This window comes from Lemur catta, chromosome 1, assembly GCF_020740605.2.
Source record: "Lemur catta isolate mLemCat1 chromosome 1, mLemCat1.pri, whole genome shotgun sequence".
NCBI lineage: Eukaryota > Metazoa > Chordata > Mammalia > Primates > Lemuridae > Lemur > Lemur catta.
In genome coordinates, this window is record NC_059128.1 from 37350759 (window position 1) to 37373549 (window position 22791).

Genomic DNA, 22791 nt, shown 5'->3' on the forward strand with positions numbered 1-22791 from the left:
GGGATGCAATGGTGAGTCACAAGAAGATGCCTGCCTGCTTGGAGCTTGCATTCTAGACGGAAAGACATACACACAAATAAATATATATTATCAGGTAGTTACAATGCTTATGAAGAAAAATGCAGTAAAGTAAATTGTAAGAGAGTGGTGGGGCTGGGGGTGAGGACAGATTTCTCCGAGCCCATGTTTGAGCGAGAGCTGAATGGCGCCAGGGGAAAGCCATGGAGACACCTGAGGAGGGGGCCAGGCTGTGGGGACGGCCCTGAGCTGGAAACGTCCTGTGTGTTTAAGGTGTTTAAGGAGCAGCTGGAAAGCCAGTGTGGCTGGAGTTGGGGAAAGGAAGGAAAGAATGGCAGGATCAGATGGGTTTTCGAATATCCTTCTGGATGCTGCGTGGAGAATGAACACCTGAGACTTCGTGAAATAGCCCATGTTCACCTTTCCTTTTACCCTTCTCAATTATATCATCGCAACTGTCAGCAGCAGTACACACATCACCCGGGGAGGGAGGTGATTCTTATTCTCAGTTTTCATGTCCTATCAGATGATTTTATTTGACTGTTTCTAGCTTTGCTGTGTCAGTCCCGATACATGATAACCAATATGTCAGTGAGAGGTCCATAAGGCTTGCAACACAGGTAGGGATACTTCTGTTTTTTTCTAAAGATTTTCCTGATTCATCCTAACATTTTATTAATTTTTTTAGTTCCCATTAAGAACAGAAGACAATGTGTACCAGAGCTATAGAGTACTTTTTGGCTCATGATAAGAATGAATTATTTTCAAGGCAGCACCTTCACTTGCCTAAGAAGGAGCACATCAGTCCCTTTTCTCCCACGCCCCACAGTTGTCTGGAATCATCCTTACTCTTGAATAAATTAAGCAAGAACCTGAGCCTTCTTTTCTGAATGCTCTGACACAGTAGTTTTCAACTGGAGGGAGGGCGGCCAGATAAAATACAAGTATTTCATGGGACATACTTACACTTAAAAAAAATTCATTGTTTAGCTGAGATTCAAATTTAACTGAGTGTCCTGTATTTTTATTTACTAAGTCTGGCAACCCTAAACGGAGATGACTGTTCAAATCAAATATGGAGTTACAAAATACAGATGCCTGGGCTCCATCCAGACCTGCTTCTACTATGTCTGAATTTCTGAGGGCAGTTTTGAGTCACATAATTGGCTAAGAACCATGGTTCTAAAAATTTGAGCTAGCTCCCACACAAACGCTATTTATCAAGTACCTCCTGTATGCCAGACACTGTGCCCGGTGCTAGGGATATGATAGTGAACGAATATATCTTGGCTGCCTTTGCCCTCGTGGTGCTTTCAGTCTGAGGTCAGGGAGAGTGATGGAGGGTAAAGAGACAGAGTTTAATCAAATCATTGCAAAAATTCAAAGCTGCCCAGGGGCTACCAGTTGTGCAGAATGAGTGGGCACCCATCTCCTAAATGGTGCAGCATCAGGGCAGATGGCTCAAGGGTGGGCTGCCTTGCTATGTGGTCTCCTAGGAATATCATACAAGCAGGAGTTTGGTCAGTCCTAGCAGTCTGAGGAGGCCTCCCACGTGAGAAACTGGAAGGACGTGTGTCCCAGAAAGAAAAGAAACATCCAAGATAAGAATTTTCTTCCCCTGCCCCATCAAGGCAGCTCATTGTTCTGATTTCCATGTGTCTAGGTATCTGAGTGACATTCAACACCCCTCTTTTCTCACTCTTCACATGAATCAAACTCCAGATCTATGAATTATCTGTCTTCAGTGTCTCCTGAATTTTCCTCTTCTACCCATTCTAGCCCCTCATTCCTGCTCACTACTGGCCTGTTCAGGAGTTCTATTTCTTCCTGATTGAGTCTTGGGAGGTTGTATGTTTCCAGGAATTTGTCCATTTCCTCTACATTTTCTAGTTTATATGTGTAGAGATTTTCATAGTATTCATAGATGGTATTTTGTATTTCTGTGATATCTGTTGTAATATCTCTTTTTTCATTTCTGATTGAGCTTATTTCGGTCCTTTCTGTTGATTTTGTTTATCTTTTCAAAGAACAAACTTTTTGTTTTGTTGATCCTTTTGTATTGTTTTGTTTTGTTTCAATTTTATGTAGTTCTTCTCTGAGTTTTGTTATTTCTTTTCGTCTGTTGACTTTGGGTTTGGTTTGCTCTTCCTTTTCTAATTCCTTGAGATATGACATTAGGTTATTAATTTGTGATTTTTCTGTCTTTTTGATGCAGGCATTTAAGGCTATGAATTTTCCCCTTATGACTGTTTTTACTACATCCCACAGATTTTTAGTAGCTTGTTTCACCTTTGTTGTTCAGTTTGAGAAATATTTTGATTTCCATCTTAACTTCATCATTGACCTGAGAATAGTTCCTCAGCAGGTTGTTTAATTTCCATGACTTTTTGTAGATTTGAGTGTTTCTCTTGTAATCGATTTCTGGTTTTATTCCACTGTGGTTTGAGAAGATACATGGTATAATTTTGATTTTTTTGAATTTGTTAAGACATGTTTTTTGGCCTAAGATATGATCAGTCTTGGAGAATGTCCCATATGATGATGAGAAGAATGTATATTCAGTAGTTTTAGGGTAGAATGTTTTGTAATTGTCTGTTAAGTGCTAACGTCCTGCTAAAGTCCAGTGTTTCTTTACTGATTTTTTGTTTTGATGATCTGTCCAGCTCTGTCAGTTGGGTGTTGAAGTTTCCTGCAATTACGAAGCTACTGTTTATTTCTTTGCTTAGATCTAGTAGGATTTGTTTTATGAATCTGGGAGCTCCTGTCTTAAGTGCATATATATTTAGGATTGTTTTATGTTCTTGTTGCATTGCTTCCTTTACCATTATATAATAACCATCTTTTTCTTTACCATTGTTGATTTAAAGTCTATTTTATCTGATATGAGAATGGCTATATCTGCTCTCTTTTCATTTCAATTTGTGTGAAATTTTTTTCCATCCCTTCACCTTGAACCTGTGTGAGTCCTTGTGGGTTAGATGTATTTCCTGGAGACAGCAGATATTTGGATTGTGTTTTGTCATCCCCAGTTGGTCTTTTGAGTGGGGCATTCAGACCATTTCCACTGATTGTTGGTATTGATATGTGGGATGGTGTTCTGTTCATCATGTTAGGTATACCTTACTGCTTTGTTTCCCTCTTGTGTTATTGTCTTATACAAACTGTGAGCTTTAGCTTTTGAGTGATTTTACACTGGTGAGTACCTATTGTGCTTGTTTATGTATAATGTAGTTCTGAGTATTTCCTGTAAGGCAGGTCTATTCATGACAAATTCCCTTAGTGTTTGCTTGTCTGGCTATATCTTCATTTCTCCATTGTTTATGAAACTTAGTTTTTCAGGACATAAGATTCTTGGCTGGCAGTTGTTTTGCTTAAGAAGACTAAAGATGGGCCCCCAATCCCTTCTGGCTTGTAAAGTCTATGCTGAGAAGTCTACTGTTAGCCTGATGAATTTTCCTTTGCAGGTTAGTTGTTGCTTTCATCTTGCTGCTTGTGGAATTTTCTCCTTCATTTTGACTTTGACCAAGTTGATGACTATGTGTCTTTGAGATGTCCTATTTGCTATGAATCTTCCCGGTGTTTGATGACCATCTTGTATCTGTATGTCTGAATCTCTGGAGATACCAGGGAAGTTTTCTTCAGTATTTCCCTCAAATAGATTTTCCGTGCTTCTTGTTCTTTCTTCTTTTCCCTCAGGTATACCTATAATTCATATATTAGTTTTCTTTATATAATCCCACATTTCTTTGGGTTATTGTCCAGTCTTCTTTATTTTTTTTTTCTGAATCTTTAAATGACTGGTTTAGCTTGAGAGCTTGTCTTTGATCTCTGATATTCTTTCTTCTGCTTGGTTTAGCCTGTTGTTGAAGGTTTCTGCTGTATTTTGAAATTCTCTAAATGACTCTTTCATTTCTTTAAGCTCTATTACATCCTTTCTTATGTTGTCTATCTCTTCGGTGACTCCTTCATTTTTTTCATTGATTTCCTGAAATATGTTTTTTGGCTTTTTTTTTTTTTTTTTTTTGCTTTTCAGCTTTCTCTTCAATTTTGTTCATCTTATTTGCCATCCATAGCCTGAATTCCATTTCTGATATTTTGATAATTTCCTTTTGGTTGGGATCCACTACTATAGATCCATTGTGATCCCTTTGGTGTGTTGAACTATTTTGTTTTCTCATGTTGCTAGAGATCTGTTGCTGGTTTCTACTCATCTGAATCCTCTTCTCTCAGCCAAGGGCTTTTCAGGTTTGCAGGGGACCTGTTCTCCTTTCCTGGGAACTCTCCTACTTAGTAAGGAGAAGGGGAGGTCCTAAATGGCACTTTTGTGTCCTACTCATGAATTTGACCCAGCAGGGGAGGGGTGGGCACAATGAGAGCCTATAATGCAGCTGTTCTGTTCTCTCCCATTCCCCTGTGATTGCCACAGTTCATGCAGTGCTGGATGGTCTTTGTGCGGGGTTATGGGTTGTTCCCCAGATCAGTGTTGGAAGCTCAAGTTAGGGGCTGGGTGAGACCCTGTCCATGGAGGCTGGAGTTATGGGGGATTGCTCCACCTGTGGTCTCCCCATGGAGGTGACAGTGGCAGCTGGGTGAGGTTATCTAGGCAGTGGTCATGGGTTTCTGGGTTGTGGGTTTTTGCTCAAACCAGGTCTAGGTGTAATAGTGGCTGGAAGCTGGAGGGTCCTTGGCAGGGCATTGTCCTCAGGGTGGGCCCTCTATGGGCCCAGCAGCAGTGGTGGAGACTTTTGGGTGGGATCTTGGGGTACAGGCACAGTGTTGGAATCTCAGGGGCAGTGTCACCAGCTGGCAGTAGCACTGGAGCCATGGGGCAGAGGCTTGGGTCCTGGAGTCAGCACTGTAGCCTCAGCAGGGTGGAGCTGCTATGCCAGCAGCTGCAGTGAAGCCTGGGGGCGGAGCCTTGGGCCCAGGTGCAGTAACTCTGAGAGCTGGAGCTGCAGCCTACAGGCAGGCCAGGAGCTGTTTGGGCAGGGCCACAGTGTCAGACTGCAGTGGGAGAACTGCAGAGGTGGAGCTGCACCAGTGGGGACAGCTCCTGTGGTGTAGGAACCATGAGAACGGAGCTTGGGGGCAGCTTGGCGGTCACAGGGTTTGGGACGTGGGCCTGGGCTACCATGGGGCCAAAGTTCTCCCTGTCCAGGTTCTGCAGAAGCAGTTACCGCAAGGTTTCCCAGGTGGTGTCTATGGCCCCTGAAGCACCCCCTCTGCTCAGTTCTGACATTGAGAGGGAGGAGTGCTTGGCTCTCAATCACAGGGTACAGCATAGGGGAGCATCTGCTCCACTGGCTCTTTCCTCAGCCCAGCTGGGGCGATGCAAAGGCTGCTTTTGCAATGCGGAGTCATGTGCAGATCTGGCACCCTGTACCGGAGATCTCAGAATGGCGTCAGTTGCAATAACTTGGGAGTGGTAGCCGCCAGATCCCTGCTGCACCCACTCTCCAGTGCAGCATCTCTGTGCAGACTCCAAGCAGCTCTCCAATGAGTCCAGAGGTCTGTGGTGGTGGTGGTGGTGGGGTCCCGTCACAGCTCTGCTGCAGTGCCTGCAGGTTGAGCATGGAAGCCCGGGGCTGTCTCCTGTCCTTCCCCACATGTGGATGGCTCCCCAAAATTCCCTTCCACCTTGCCCAGTGAATGGACTCTTCACCTTCTCCTTCACTCTGAATGTCCCCCATTGCTTCTCTGGAGTGTTAAAATGTTCTTTCCAAGAAGGGCCATCTGTAGGTAGTAGGCATCTGCCCTCAACTTTACATTCTTTCCTTGAGAGCGGCACGTGCAGGTTGCTTCTTGTCCTCCATTTTGCCCTGTAATAGTTTATTATATGTTCTAAATAAAAGCTGCTTATCAGATATATAATATGATTTGCCTATATTTTCTCCCATTCTGCAAATAGTGCTTTCACTTTCTTGATGGGGGGTCCTCTAAAGCACAAAAGTATTTAATTTTGACAAAGTCCAATTTATCAATTTTTCTTTGTTGCTTCCATTTTTGGTGTCATAAGTAAGAAACCGTTGTCTAATCCAAGGTCACAAAGATTCATGTCTATATTTCCTTCTAGGGTGTTACAGTTTTAGCTCTTATATTTAGGTTGTTAATTGATTTGAACTAAATTTTTGAATATGACATAAGGTAGGGATCCAGCTTCATTCTTTTGCATGTGGTTTTCTAGTTTACTTTTCTTCTCCTTCTCATCTGCTGAAATATAACTTGCCCATCTCAGACCCCATTCTGCTTTTAAACAGGTGTAGCATGACATAGTGGAAAAACACATGAAATAGAAAGACATGCATTCAAATTCAAGCCAAATCATTTCTAGCCATGTGGCTATATCATTTGGGGGGCGGGCAGGAAATAAGTGACACACGCAAGGTTGTAACTGAAGAGAGGTTAAAGAAGGGACTACTTACAGATGTGTAAAGATGGTCAAGAAAACCAACAAATGATGGCAAAGCCTTAACATGAGGGAGCCATTACCATCCCCAGACCTAATGGAGTAAGGGGAAGGACCAGCATTCCTGAAACCTGCGAAAAGCTGGAACTTCAGAAGCAGCAGGGGGTTAAATACTTCAATATTTCCCTCCTCCCAGCCCTTCATGCCTCCTATTGGCTGAAAACAACCAGAAACCAGAGGAGAAGGGATCTTGGGTAATACCTTCTATATAGATCAGCCTCTCAGAGCACAGAACAGAGCAGAGAAAGATCGGAATGGATTCAAGGGGACAAAGAGAAAAACCATTATAGTGCCTGGCAACTCACAGATGCTCAGCAAATGCGCTGTGACGATGCTGCTGCTGGTAGTGCTCTGGATGTATAGAGCATTCCTTAGTTTATAGTAGCCTCTGCTCCTCATCTCCTTTCTCCTTGCTCTAGCCTACCATTCCGGAGTCAGCTGATATAACTTTTACACTTTTATGCTGTTTGAAATCAAAGAACGATGTGCACAAGTTATTAAGGAACTAACTGCTATATAAATAGAGTTTAGGTTCATATAACAATTTTTTTAAACATAAATTATGTGAGAGATAATGAAGTGGTTGTTAAGTTACTAAAACAATAAAAGCCCATAGATCATATCCTTTCTCTGCTCAAAACCCACTAATGGCTTCTCCTTTCACTCACAATAAAAGCCCCTTAAGATCCTACCTGATCTGCCCCTCCTGCCACACCCCCTCCCCCCGCGCTGAGTCTCTGACCTCTTCTCCTATTACTGTCCCTTTTATTCACTTCACCCACACATAACACCCTCCTTGTGACACCTGGAAATCATTACAGCTCTCACATCTGTGCCTGTGAGTTATCTGTTCCATCTGCTTGACATGTTTTTCCTCTGGATATTTTCATGAGTCACTCTGTCACCTCTTTCAAGTATTAAATATAGGTTTACCTTCTCAATGAGGCCTGTCCTTACTTTCCTATTTAAAATTGCAAACTCATCACCACTCTGTCCCAGCACTAGGGATTCCCTTACCCTACTCTACTTTTTTCCATAGCACTTAACATTTTCAAACCTATTATATACTTCCCTTATTTATTACATATTTGTTTATATAATATATTGTGTTCCTCCCACTAGGATATAAGCAAAAATTTTGTTATCTGTTTCATTCACTAATATATCCCAAGTACCTAGAAGAGCGCCTAACAGATATTAGGCTCTCAATAAATAATAGATGAATGAATGATACAGAGATAAAGAATAAAATCAATTCTGCTTTATAGAATTAGAAAAATATGAACTGTTTTATCCATTGGGGTTCTCCCACAATCCTGAAGCAACAGAGGGTCTTGTCATAGATTCCCCTCAATGGCCTTAAAGCTTGGAGAAATGCCAACTAGTTCTTGCTCACAAAAGGACCCAAGGACCACTGTCTAAGATATTCTGAAAGAAGGCCCTGCTGTATGGCAAGGGAAAACCAAGCTCCTGAACACTGTTGTCATGGTGATCCCAGGTCTCTCATCCCCAGGAGAGAAAGCTTAGCAAGATTACCAGTGTAGCCTGGAGGCCATCTGGATAAACATCAGGCAGAAGGCAGGCATTCACCCAGGGGACTAGGGGTGACTCTCAGGTTCTATTCTTCTCAAGAGGAGGTGAAGGGAGGGGAAGGCTGGTGGGATTATGCGTTATGGTAATCTGCACAAGTCTCCTTGGTGGAATTGGCAAAAATTATCTCTTACATTGCTCCACCCAGTTGCATTTTCAACTAAAAAAATGTAAAAATATTGAAAGCTCAAGATGTCAAGTTGTATCCATACCTCCAAATTACCTATCCTTGTTATTAAAGGAGAGGACATGAACAGCAGTGGACAAGGAATAATGGATGATTTCCAGATGTGTTGATACTGGTGGGCCCAATTAGAGAGTTATATACATCAGATTATCTGATGAAATCTGTGAAACTGAAAAACTTCCCCAAGAGAACAAATCAAATTAAAACGATGACTTCTAGAAGCTATGCTGCATTGAAACAAAAAGAAACAAGTTCTGTTGCTAAGATATCGCCGGGTCGTTTTTTAAAAATAGCTAGATTAGGATAGATAGGCATGTAAAACACTGATTAATTGGGCCATAACAGTCATTAGCCTTTTAGTTCAGGTGGCCTGTCTTTCCAGCATAGCCTTGGAAACAGATTATTTTCGTGCTAATGAGATATGTGTTTCTCAAGCAACGACAAAATATCTCCCCTAATGGAATTTTGTTTTATTTCTTCTCTCTCTGTCCATCTGTCTGTCCGTGTGTGCGCCTCTCTGGCTCTTCATCGTTCTGTGGGACGACAGAACCATCTGCTGCAGAATCCCAAGGGAAATGCAGCATCTCCGAGGATGAGCTAATCACCGCCATTAAAGAAGCAAAGGGCTTATCCTACGAAACCACCGAGAGCCCGCGGCCAGCGAGCCAGGTGGCCGACAGGCCCGAGGTCAAGGCCAGGTCTGGGCTGCCGACCATCCCCAGCCCCCTGGACCACGAGGCCAGCAGCGCGGAGTCGGGCGACTCGGAGATCGAGCTGGTGTCCGAGGACCCGATGGCCGCCGAGGACGCGCTGCCCCCGGGCTATGTGACCTTCGGCCACGTGGGCGGCCCGCCGCCCTCGCCGGCCTCGCCGTCCATCCAGTACAGCATCCTGCGGGAGGAGCGCGAGGCCGAGCTGGACAGCGAGCTCATCATCGAGTCGTGCGACGCCTCCTCGGCCTCGGAGGAGAGCCCCAAGCGGGAGCAGGACTCGCCGCCCATGAAGCCGGCCGCCCTGGACGCCATCCGGGAGGAGCCGGGCGCGCGGGCCGAGGAGGGCGCCCAGGGCCCCTTCCCCGCGTACCCGACGGCCGCGCCCCCGGCCGGCCCCGAGCCGCACTCCGGAGACGGGGCCCCGGCGCCCGAAGGGTCCACGCCGCAGCGGAAACCCGCGGGAGCCGCGAGTCCCAACCAAAGCCCCATGAAGAGTCCTGGGCCTCGAGGTCCTGGCACCGCGCCCCCTCTGCTGTTTTTCAACAAGCAGAAAGGTAAGGTGAGGGCTCCTCTGGCCGCAGCGGGCTGTGGGGTGAGTGCTCTCCCTCTGGCTGCCCCGAGGTATTCAGCAGGAGCGGTTCTGGCTCAGTCCTGTAGTCATCCCAATGCCGGTCAAACGGTGGACAAGAGAACATGTCCAGGGGGATGGGACATGAGAGACTTAAGCTCCGGGCGGGACCACGTGCCAGAGAAGAGGCCCTAATAATGAGTGGTTTTGTGTCCAATCCCAGATCCCCTGAGTTGAGTGAGTGTGTCCCTCCTTTCATTCCAGGGCTGAGTTTCCTACCTTGGAAAGTGATGCTTTTGATATTGTGCAGGCCCTTTTCCGATTCCACCGCCTCAGTAATGGGGAGTGGCTACATCCCGTCTGGGTGCTGGACCCACCGTTAGCATGTCCATTTTGCCAGCCAAGAGTGTTTCTTAAGCGGGCCAAGTGGAACTCAGCTCCATCCTTTCTCTTACCCAAGAAGCAAGGGATTTGGGCCTTGATAAGGTTTTTGTGTCCCGGCTAGTCAGGAAAGACAGGGACCAAAGTTGGTTCCAGAGTTTCTCTTGTTCCTAAGCAAGACCTAAGGCGACTTATTAATTTTTAAAGTCACTTAGAACTTTGAATGATTTTAATTTGTTCATTATGTTCTCCCTGTGAGAAATCTTGAGGTGACTTCCTTCAAATGCAGGAAAAATGGAAGTCATTTTATCTTCCAGACACTAGAGGAGATTCTTCCCCCTAAATCATTCACATCTGGTTGCAGCTAGAAAGGAATCAAAGAATCACATGAATAAATGAAGCCCTGCTCATCCTATGTTTATTATGGGTGAAGATAGAGAACTTCTACCCAGCTCCTGGGTAGAGAACACCCGGGTAGAACTTTAAAACAAACCCTAAAAGCACAACTTTATTTAAGGTCTCCTCCCACCCATCTCTTCTACTTTTTGTTTGTTTAGAAGTATTTTGCCTTTGGGGGATAAATGATTTCAAGGGTACACTCTCTTTTCTGTGTCTATGCTTTGGTGATAGTAGCAATTAAAGTGCTTCATATAAAAATAGAGGACAAAATCTTTCTCACTGTAGATTGGAAGCAAGCTTCTAAATTCTTTAAAATTAACACATTGGAATGAGGGAACCTAGAGGACTAGAATAAAAAATAACCCTGCTACATGGTTGCTGGTGGCACCATGACACGTGGCATCGTGTGGGGGCCCGTGTAATTGACTCTTGATTTCCTGAATAACTCTCCTGAGAGTTTAAAGTGTATTTAGTACGTGCAATAGGGAGGATATTTGAAGACAGATTTAACGGTGGGAATGTGTATTATTAGGTGAATATTAAAACTATTTTGGATTCTTTTGCCACCACCATGACTGTGGAAGGAGAAAACCCTGCAGTTTGCAGGGAGCCATAGGAAACGTTAACATGAACAACCTTCAGTCCCCTGGGGCCCCAAGCAGTCAAGCTTGAGTCATGCTGAGCGTGTGTCCATGTCACTCTGTGTAATAAGCATATGTCTCCATTTTATCCCATAACTACTATTTCTGAGATAGTCACCACATGCACAGTGCTGTTCAAATATATTTATTCCCAAAAGTATATTAATCTGAAGGTTAAAGAGAAAGGGAATTTTGCAGGCCTGCTTCTCTCCCTAATAAATTGGAGAGACAAGTACAACAGCTGGGACTGACTGACCAGACATCTGATGGAGATCTGAGGGGATAGAAAACTGCAGCTGTGAATGCCCAGGCTTCAGAGCATCTTTTATGGCCAATTTGCTGTCGTTTGAATCTCTGTGCAAGTTGCCCCATATGGCTTGGACCCTCTGCTGCCAAGTTTAGAAGGTAGAGAGGGAGCAGTGGCGGTCTTTTCAAAAGATAAAGGCATGCCGGTGTGAATAATCTCCACTCTCCTCTGCACTGAGGGGCCTTTGAAATCCAGTCTCCCACTGAAACTCACTGCTCAGCTGCACTATCTATGAAGAGAGTCTAAAAGGCCATTCAGGGGCAGCCAAGAACTGGAGGTCCTGGGCAGGTGACTCAGTGCTGCCTGCAGGTTATTTGAGCTCTAAGGTTCTTTTGGTCTCACTTGCTCCATCTCAGCAGGTGAAAAAGGATCAGTGCTGCCTCGCCTCCCCCAGGCTGTTCTTAATCACTGTCAGTGGACAGCAAGTTTGTGCTCATGCCAAGCTCAGCACCCATCAGCAGTGAGGTCAGGTCAGCTTCTGTGCTTTCCCGCTCCTGTCCACTGAAGCCTCTGGCAGTATAAATGCATTCAGGTTATTCACAAGTGTGCTCATCCCCCAGCTTTGAAGCCATCCTGGTGATGCCGGGCTAGATTTCAGAAGGGCCTAGAAATATGCAGAATAAGGTTTGGCAGATACTCGATGGCATTCTAGCATGTGCCATGGAAGAACACCAGGTTTACTGGTGCATGTGCCCCCAACAAGTTCTATTTTTAGAGCTTTCTCACTTTTAAGAGACCTCCACTATTGTAGCACTAGAGATAAAATGCAATTCTTTCCTCATGTTTTGGTTTCCCTCTGTACACTCCTGGGCTCCTGTTGCCCCTGTACACTCCTGTTGCTCCTGCTCCCCCACACCTTCTAGGATGACCTGTCATGAACATTAAACTCTAAAGGGGTGAACACGTTTTCATTTCTACAAGGTCAGCCCTAACTGTTAGGAATGCCCAAGTGAAAAGCCAACACAAAAGTTCTCAATGAAACACTAATACCCAGTGTGATTCATCAGGATGGGTATGTGGTATTTCCCAAGCCTATTCAGTTATAGAATCTTCTTTATTAGAGTGTGCCTCATGGTTCATCTTCCAGGGGACACACTTTGGGAAGTGGTGGCCCCTTCAGCCTGACATCCATCCCCTGCATTCTGATTGCTTTATTGTGCAACCCAAAAGTATAGTGCTTGGATCAGCTACCTTGCTATCATGTGGGAGGCTGTTAGAAATGGGGAATCCCAGGCTCCACCCAAAACCTGCTAAATCAGAGTCTGCATTTTAACAAGATCCCCTGGTGATTTCTATGCTTGCTAAAGCTTGAGAAGCAGTGTTTTAGGCTGTGGCAGTGCTTTCCCATTCCTACCTGCACCCATTCTGCTAAAGGTCACCAATGACTCCCTTCTTGCTAAACAAATGGCTTCTTTTCAATCTCATCTTTCTTGTCCTCTCTGGAAATTTAGTATCATACTGCTGGTCAGTCCTTAAAACATTAGTAAGAAAGTGACATATGTTCATGACAATAAATTCCAACTGTACAAAATGGTGCAAAATAACAAGTTAAAGTTCCCTTTCTCCACTCTCCTGTTCCTGATTCTCAGGTAGCCACAGGCTTTTGTTATTTTGTTTTGTTTTTATTGCTGTTCTTGTGCCTTTCAGAAATTTTCTTTAAGCATTTGGGCATATGTAATTTTTATTGAAAAAGTGATATTATATTGAACATACTGTTTTGTAACTTATTTCACTTAATGGTAAAATTGGGGACAATATCAGCTTACATAGGGATCGTTCACTCCTTCTCAGAACTTTTTCTTCTCTTATCACACTGATGTTTCTCCCTCCTGGTTCTCCTCTTACTCTCTGACCTCTTTTCCAATCTCTTTTGCTACCTCCCTTCTGGTTCCTCTGTGTCACCCCTGAGTTCTGGCCCTGTCTTTCTTTTTACGTCCTATGCTTGCTCTCCAGGCTGCTCTCACTCACTGCCTTGTGTGTTGCACTTCCCAAATCTTTCACTTTGGAGAAGTCCTCTCTTTTGACTTCAAGCCCATTGCCCCACTGTTTATTGGACATCCCATAGACCTCCCAAATTCAACAGACCCATGTTATTTGTCAAAATCTGCTCCTTCCCTTCCTCTGTTCCTTTCCTGAGCAAATGAAATGATGTCATTTGAGCGTCACTCTGGTGTGAACACTCAGCCTCTAGGACTGTAACCCTCTTATCGTTTTAATGCTCATAGCCTTTGAATACTGTTAGGAATTTATCCCGCAGAAATGCTACAGCAGATGGGCAAAAAATAATATATAAATTACACACATGTGTAAATATAGATATGAAGATATATACAAATCTTCCCTATAGCATTGTTCATAGTAATGAAAAAATTGGAAACAGCACTCCATCAGCAGGGAGTTGAGTAGATGAATTTTGATTCATCCATCCAATGGAGGGCAATGGAGTGATTTAAAAGAACAAAGTCTGAATCTGAGTAAAGACTCTTAGTCTGAGATAAAGTTAAAAGTACTCAGTGCCAACATAATTGTAAACACTTCAGCTGGAGTCTTGGCAGTAGTGTTGGCTATAAAATTATCATCTATATAATCCAGAATGTTCTTAACATTTGAAAAATCATCAAAACAAAAACACAAAATGTAAAAATTCTCTTTATGGAACCCTCAAGTATGCATCCAGCGACCCAGGCTGAGCACTGTTGCTTTAAGCCAGTGGTTCCCTAAGTGTTGCCTGGGCCCTGGGTACCACAGAATTTCCTGCAGTGCTTGATAAAAATTCCGGTTCCCACTCTACCTCCACAGAATAAGAGTAGGCTGGGGCATAAATCTGCATTTTTAATAATCACTCTGAAGCTTGAGGATTTCTGTTGTAAGCAGATGAGCTAAGCAGCTCAGACCTCAAGTAAGAAAACACCTTGGTCAGCGTGCCTTGGGTATATCATGTTTTTAAATTAGAGATACTGAGGGGACTCAGCTGGTTCTGTCTCTTCCACAGAGAGGTGCCTGTCCTGTGCTCTGGGATGTGGGCCTCTGCAGCCTCCTCACTTGTGGCCTCCTCTCTGTGGGTACCAGCTGCCGCAGCATGAGCTCATAGGGCTTAGCCCCTTGTGGCAAGGAAAACCCATTTCTCTTCCTTGAAGGGAGAGGGGTGATTTGCAGGAAAGTTACCAGGTGAAGGTCTTCTCAAATAGAATAGATTTGTGTCTGCCTAGCATTATGATGTTTGTATTATTTTTCATTATTATACTAGATATTGCTTCTGTCCTAAAATATTTGGGAGAGAAACAAAGTGTGACACATTTCCTTTTCTTCCTGTAATTCTAATAAAAAGCCATTGGCCAGGCGCAGTGGTTCATGCCTGTAATCCTAGCACTCTGGGAGGCCAAGACAGGAAGATTACTTGAGCTCAGGAGTTCGAGACCAACCTAAGCAAGAGTGAGACCCCATCTCTATTTATTTAAAAAAATAATAATAAATAAATAAAGGTCATTATACTCTAGTCCTATGTTTGTTTGCTTCCATGAGACTGAATTAATAAAGCAGGCTATAAAGATTTTTGCAAAGTTTCTTTCTTTCATGGTACAGATGTCAGAATCAGCCTAAGGAATTACACCTCATGGCTGAAGCTGTTGCTCCATGTTAGCTTTCAACAAAATGAGCCGGTAACTGTTGGATCAAGTCTGGCTTCTGCACCAGTGTATACCATGTAGATGCTTAGATGGAGACATTGTGTTTTCCACCATAGACTATTCAAAGCAACTAAGCTTCTTTTATGAGACTTGGCCCAGTGATAGAAGGTGCTATCCTGGTATTGACAGCTCTGGAATAAGGCTGCCAGTAGCCAGCTCAATTCATGGCTTTTCCTTCTGAAGCAGTGACAAAGTTAGCATTGTTCCAATTGCATATTGATCTATGTTTTTGAAAATGGTGGCTTCCGGACACTGGCAGTGTTTTCCTTCTCAGCCTCGGATAGAATTGCTCCAAATCTTGGTGGCCCTAGAATTTATTATTTCTAGGGACAGATATCTTTGACACTTCACCTCCCAGGTGTGTATAAATATCTGAAATGTTTATTATACCTATGTAATATTTTAATGCCAAATCTTTTGGACACAATAAGCCCCAACTCCCTTGTAAATTTGGCCTGGGCATGGAATGGGGCATAGATTAGCTTCTAAGATAGAGTCAAGTCAACCTTGAACTTGCCTGTGGAAAGAGAGTTCACAGATGGCAAACATTTTTATGCCTTCAAGAAACAATGACTATTTCGATAGTGATCCTAATTCCCTGTCCAGGCCCTTTCTCCCTCATGTAAATCATCCTCACTTACAATAATGGGGCTTGGAGGGCATAATTCACATACTTCTAATTCTCAGAGCCAAGATAGGCTCCAGAGGATTCTCCATCCCTTTCAAATGCTGACCTCAGTTTCCTCTAAAATCTTTGTGGGACACTCATAGATGTGGTCTTTGCATTTCCAGATTCTATCTTTGCTACCCCATGAAACAATCCTGTAATGAAGACAACATAAATTTTACTAAAGGCTATGCCAGCCTGCCAAAGCCAGACCTTACCTGTTCATCCACTCATCCTTCCTTGATTCGACATACTATGTGCCTGACACGAGCAATATAGTGGTGACCAAGGCAAACATGAATCCACCCTTCATGGGGCTTTCCATCCAGTGGGGGAGGGGAAGACATTTGAAAGGAAATCAAAGAGTGACCGTGTGAGAGAGTACCTCGTGGTGGGTTGCACTTAGGTAGGAAGGTCAGAGAAGGCCTCTGAGAAGGAAGAAACTGAGGGATCAACTATGGCAAGAACTGATTAAAGAAGGTCCCAGACAATAGAAAATGCAAAGGCCAGAAGGCAGAAACTTCTAGGGTATTCTAGAAATGAAAAAAAATGGACATAGCTAGAATGTGGTAGGCAAAGGCGGAGGGGCAAGAAATGGGGGTTGGAAGGTTGGCATTGCCCTTTCATGCACACACCATGGTGCAGAGTTTGGTCTTTTTCAAGCATTCTAAGAAGCCACTGAAACATTTTTAAACTAGGAAGTAACATGACTGCCTTTGCATTTTTTAAAAGGTTTCAGTGGCTTATCTAGGGAGAAAGGATTGGAGGAGGACAAATGTGGAAGTGGAAGACAGGTTGGGAAGCTTTTGCAGGCATGAGATGATGGTGGCTGGCAGAGGTGGTAGCAATGGAGATGGAGGGGAATAGATGGATTTGAGATATACTCTGGAGATGGACTTACTGATGCTTTGGGTTGATGGATCCCCATCACCTCTCAAATTATATTTCAGTTTTTATCAACATGTTGATTATAGAGATGCAAAAATATTTATGATGGGGAAAAAACACCCTAAACTCTGATGCTACTTCATTAGTCATTGAAGTTGTTTTTTGTATGTGCTGTTGGAAAAACAATCCATTTGAGTTATGATGGCACTGAAATGTTCTCTCACAATTTGAGCACTATATCTAGCATATTTCCATAGCCAAACATCAGGGGGTTTAATATGTGTAGGTGACAGTGATATTTGGGTGGCTGAAACTGGAACTGACATGAAGGTCAAATATGGTACCTGTGGAGGTTAAATAAGACACGTAGTGAGATAGGCAGGGATTGTGGACAAACAACTGGGTTATTTAGAGTTAGATACAAGCTTGGCTAGGGCCATGAAATCACAAAAGCTTTAGAAATTCTAAAGACTATCCCAAATATGAATCAAAATTATACTAACAGGCAAAGAAAAGACAGAAGTTAAAGTCAGAGCAAAGGTAGCTTTAAATCAGTCACTCAAACAGGGGTCTGAAGTGGAGTCAAGCACACTCCTGGGTCTTGTTACTTCAGCTCAAGGCTGCAGTTGATCATGATCTCTATCTACAGTTTATTCAGCAATTTCTGAGTCAATTCTGCTTCTGTAATGGCCCTTCTGGGTTTTAAATGACCTGGGTTTGAAAGAGTGGTCCTCCTCTGCCAGGTAAAGCATTGATCCAGGACTTTTCCCTCTCCTTGTAGAAATTGGGGGTGAGTGGCAGGTGGAGTGGATCAGGGACTTGGTGGAACCATTTAGTTTTTCTAGATAGTGTTTCTCGAAGTGTGGTTGGTGGACAATTTACATCAGAAGCAGTTTGTTAAAATACAGATTTTAGGCTCTCCTTGAGAGAAGCTGAGCCTGCTTTCTTAATTAAGTAGCTACACAGGGAATTGTAGGCACACCAGAATTTGAGAATTACTGTTCCAGGAACTCTGTCGAGGCTGATCTCTCAAGGTACTCAGAGTAATCTTTGGCAGGGTTTTCCTCCAGTGCCCCAGCTTTTTCCAGGACTTACACCTGACTCCTGACAGTTGGGTTTTCTATTTGGCTTAGATGTTGGTTAAAATGGTTCATGTGGATAAATGGGGTGTAGAATGAATGTATACTGTTCACTGTGAGACTTCCACCTCCTCATGGGAGAAGTGGAAAGATCATGTAAGTATCCCCTGGCCTTGCCAGCCCACTCCAGAGGGTGATACCTAACATTTCCTTACCTTACAGTGCCTCCAGGACAAGGGTCCCCCAAAACATGGAGGGGACACAGAGGAGCTAACTGTCCACTGTCTTAGTAGTTTGGAGCCTCCTGGGTCAGAGGAGTCCTTTGGGTGGCCTCTGTCCACAGCTAGAAAACTTGTGGTAGAGGGAGAAGTCCTGAAGGTAAGGTTGAGCTGTAAGCTTCCACTCATAAATGGGGAGCAACAAGCATGATTTCATTGCATAAGATGAAAAGTTTCACTACAAGTAATAAACAGTTCAGTTCAAGGCTGCATATACTGGTAAATACAGAATTCTGGTTTAACTCTTCCCTTCTGGCAAGCTCCTCATTTTCTTACAACTCTTGGCTGAGCACTGAAATCTTGGGGGATTTATCTGCATTACAAAGCACTTGCAAAAGCAGAACGTGTGCTCCAAAACCTAATTCTTTCACTTCCAAATTCACTCTCATTTACCTCTCCCTGACATCTCTAGGAGGTTTGTTTGGTTCTATATCTAAAAATACAGAGGAAATCAAGGAAAGCAGAAAAGTGGCTTTTGTACTGATTTTCTCCACTCACTGTTAATGTCTGTTGCCATCCAGTGGTTGTGATGAAAATATTCAACTTCTGCTTTTTAATCTCATCTCAAACCACCATGATTTGAAATTTACAATCAGAGCCCCTGGATTATGATGTAAGAAAATATGTCTTTGAATCATTTTTACAAAATGTCTATATGGCTGGACTATTTCTGTGGTGATTGATCATTTAAATCACCATCCAGATTTTCCTTGAAACAAACACAAGGAGAGAGTTCCAAAAAATATTTCTAAATGGATAACTTAGTTTTTAGCAGAATTAATTTTAAGCTAGACCGTTTGGCCTCTACCAAAAATATAAAATATAATACCATGTGGAATTTATGAACCATAGTTTTCTACTAATGGGAGTTTTCGGATCAACACTCTCACTTCAAATTGAAGCTAAGGGTTGAGATACAATCAGTAGTTCTAGTTGACTTCGCACAAGTAGGAGAACCAGGACTTGAAATAAAATCTACTGATTCTCAACTAAATTGATTTCCAGGTAGTTGGCTTGTTTATAAGCAAAGCTAAATGCTTTTCTATGGCAAGTTGCTTTAGAATTTCGAGATTTAAAATTTAATAGCATGAATATATACTGATGTACATGGGAGTTTCATGATGGTACATAATATATGCAGCTCATTCAAGTGTCAGCATGGTCTATCAGCTGGAAATTCAGTCCGATCACCTGGAAAGCATTTAATATTTTTAAATTTTAGCTTAGCCAATTGATGATTGAATTTCTTTTACACAGAATCTTAGCAATTTTCTCAAATGTTGGAAATAAAGAAAATCATAAATAAATGGATTCTAGGTAATTTTGATATAAGTAAAATAGTCTAATTGTCAATTTGTTCCTTTTATTTTCTTTCTCTTTGTTGAGGTCCACATTTTTAATGACCTTTCTTATTCCTCTGAAAATAGAAGCCTAAAATTTTGGGTAGATTTTATATAACTCATTCAGATGTGCTATAATTCCAAAGCCAAAAATCTTGGGTTTGCCTTTGATTTATAAAGCGTCTTATGATTTACATTCTTGTTCTTGTGGAGATACCATCTTTCCCTCAGAGCCCACTAACAGCTGAAAACACAGACGGCCTTATTGTTGGGGAAGTCTCGGAGCCAAACTCTAGAGCCTGAGGGAAAAGTCCTCTGAGAAAGACACTTTTTGAGTTCCAGCCTTACTGTTCATCTGTCAAATCTGACCTGATTTGCCTCTAGGATGACACATAAGATCACTCACCTGAACTATATTAGTTTTATCTCCCCATGTACATATTTGCCTCTGTTATTTATATGATGCCCATTTTGTAAGGGGTCAAGGTGAATGACTTTCCACCAAACTGATACTTGTTCTTTCATGATATAGAGTTGTTGCTGGGAAGCGGCTGCTCAGTCAGAGACTGCATTTCCCGGCCCTCCTTGCACCTAGGTGGAGCCATGAGCTTCTGTCTTATCAGTAGAATGTGAATGGAGGTGATGTGGGTCATGTCTGAGACAAAATGGACCACATGCATTTGTGCCTTTTCCTCCTTCAAGGCTCTAGGCCAAGGGGAAGGAACCTGGGTCCCTAAATGACTACCTAGTGGGAAGCTGCTTGCTAATAAACACTTGCACCAATCTATTAAGTTAGCCTCCGCCCTCAAAAATTCCTCCCATGTTAAGCCATTGAAATTTGGGGGCTCCTCTAGCCAACATCATCCTGACTAACAGGAAAAGCTATGATGTAATGTGAAGTTGAGAAAGGTCTATAGTTAGAATGCATGTTGGAGCATATGTCCCATAATTTTATAAGTCTACTTTTTAAAAGCGCATAATTTTATAGGTCTTTCTTCTTCTATATACCTTTCTCCCTTGCATCCTCCTTTGCTGGTGCTAACCAGCCCTGCTACTAGAATTGCTGGTATAGTAATTCTGAGCAGATTTTAAAAAGACAATCTTGTCCTCAAGATGTTTTATTGCTACTTCCTGAAATGTCATAAACACTGTACAAATCTTTTTTTTTTTTTTTTTGAGACAGAGTGTCACTTTGTTGCCCGGGCTAGAGTGAGTGCCGTGGCGTCAGCCTAGCTCACAGCAACCTCAAACTCCTGGGCTTAAGCGATCCTACTGCCTCAGCCTCCCGAGTAGCTGGGACTACAGGCATGAGCCACCATGCCCGGCTAGTTTTTTTGTATATATATTTTTAGTTGGCCAGATAATTTCTTTCTATTTTTAGTAGAGACGGGGTCTCACTCTTGCTCAGGCTGGTCTCGAACTCCTGACCTCGAGCGATCCACCCGCCTCGGCCTCCCAGAGCTAGGATTACAGGCGTGAGCCACCGCGCCCGGCCTGTACAAATCTTTAATAACCACAGAGTGAGTAGCTAGTGCCCTCTGGAGAGCAGAAGCACAAAATGTTTCTGTGAGGGAGACACCTAAGGGAACTGGAGAAGTCCCTGTGTCTAGGGCCAGCCTCAGGCAAAATTGGGAAATGGGCTAAGTATCTTGGGTCCTCCTGCCTCCCATCACTGATGTGTCCCCAGCCTCTGGGCTATCCCCCCGCTGTTCAGGGCCCCACTTTGGAAGCCAGTGCCCCGAGCTCTCCCTGCTTCCCTTTCAGAGCATGTGTTCCCTGTAACTTGTTTCCTTGGGGGTCCCTCACACTCTCCGTTTTGAAGAGTGTACTGTACAGGTTTCATTTGGTCAACCAGTTCTTTTTTATATGTTAGCTAGTGTGTGATTCCTTCATATATAACAGGCTCTGAACTTGAGTGAAGTGCCTAAATCTGCAGAAGGCTCCAGTGAGCTACCTGAGGGTAAGGCTAGCTCATGGCTTTATGCTATACAAGGCTCCATGCTCAGCAGTAAGTGATCCAGAACTTACCCGAATCTGGTCTAAACCAGAATACCCAGTTATAAATGTACGCTGGAAATGTATGAGAGGAACTCCATCCTACTGGAGAGATCAGCTCATTGTTCCCTGATGAGCATATAATTAGAGCAAGACCATGCTGGGAAGCCGAGGTAGGGGGATCACTTGAGCCCAGGAGTTGGAGGTTGCAGTGAGCTACAAGGATGCCATTGCACTCTAGCCTGGGCAACAGAGTGAGACTCTGTCTCTAAAAAAAAAAAAAAAAATTGGAACAAGAAGAGTGGATTGTTCTCATTGGAAATTTCCATCCTGCTTGGCAGCCTGTGGACTGTTCTATTCTCAAAGGACTGGGATCCTCAACTAGAATCAGCAGCTGCTCCCTGAGCCCATGCCTAAGGTCCTTACCCCCACTGGTGACCCCCTATCTAGATTCCCTCCCTCTAGACTTTGTATCCTTCCAATTCCTCATCCTCCTTTGCATTGGGATAAAAAATCATGGGCCAACTGGATTTGGGTCTGACCTGCACCACATATTACTGGCTGTGTGACTTTGGGCATGTTAACCTGTTTGCATTTCAGTTTTTTCCCCTTTGAACTAGGGTTCAATTTTATCCCTTTTGAATTAGTGTTCAAAGGGAATAATAGTACCTACATCACAGGAGTCTTATGAGGATTAATTGAGATAATTTAGGTTAAGTGCTTACCCTCTCATTTTATTACTATTTAAATATTTATGTTAATTATACAATGAGATGGGGCTTTGGAAGAATTTAGTCCAGTTACTGATTTAATGCAGGACTACTTTCTGTAACATACTGTTTCATAAAATTTCAATTAGTAAGTTTGTAGGGTTTCCTCATATGTCAGTTGGATTGGCTGCTTTCCAATAATTTATAGGAAGTTGACTTGATCTTACTGATAAGCTCTTTCCCAAGCATATTGTGGGACACGTTGCCTCTGGGGAGGTTTCCTAAAGCTAGGTGACCCAGTTTGTTATTTTCTGTTGAGTGTTGTTTTCAATATATAGATGCTTAGGCCCCACCCAAATATCCCAAATTGTAATCTTTAAGCATAACATCTGTAGATCTGTATTTTTCAGTATCTCCCAGGTGGTTTAAAATGTCCAGCCAGGGTTCACAACCATTGAGTCAACCCCATGTGTTGTGTATCATTTTTGTTATCTTCAGTCCCATTTGTTGTCCCCACCCAGGCTTGGGTGTTCCTTACTCTTTTGACTCTGGTAGTCAGGCCATACTGCAGTAACAAACTAGTGCTCGCTGGTGGGGGCTCTCCTGTATTCACTTACGTAGGGATCCAAGGCCCCTCCTTCCTGTGCCACTGCTCTCGACATATGGCTTCTCAGGTTGCCATGCCAGGGAAAGAAAAGAGCTAGAGGTTCACACTAGCCCTTAAAAGCCTCCTCTGGAAATGACACGTGTCACTGTTGCTTATGGCCCATTAGCCAGAATTATAACAGTAACACGCCTCTACCCATCATGACGTATGGGGTACACTGGAAATTTGATGAGGTCCTAATCACAGACATCTTGCACAATGATCTCGTTTG

General features: G+C 43.3%; 1 protein-coding gene across 2 annotated transcripts in view; it reads left to right on the forward strand.

Annotated features, from left to right (window-relative positions):
- RTN1 (reticulon 1) overlaps positions 1 to 22791 on the forward strand; it is a 349490-nt gene that overhangs the window by 256255 nt on the left and 70444 nt on the right. For both annotated transcript variants that reach the window (XM_045566307.1, XM_045566298.1), the window contains one exon: positions 8809 to 9528. In XM_045566307.1, the coding sequence (XP_045422263.1) occupies positions 8809 to 9528 (720 nt within the window). The remainder of the gene's footprint in view (positions 1 to 8808; positions 9529 to 22791) is intronic.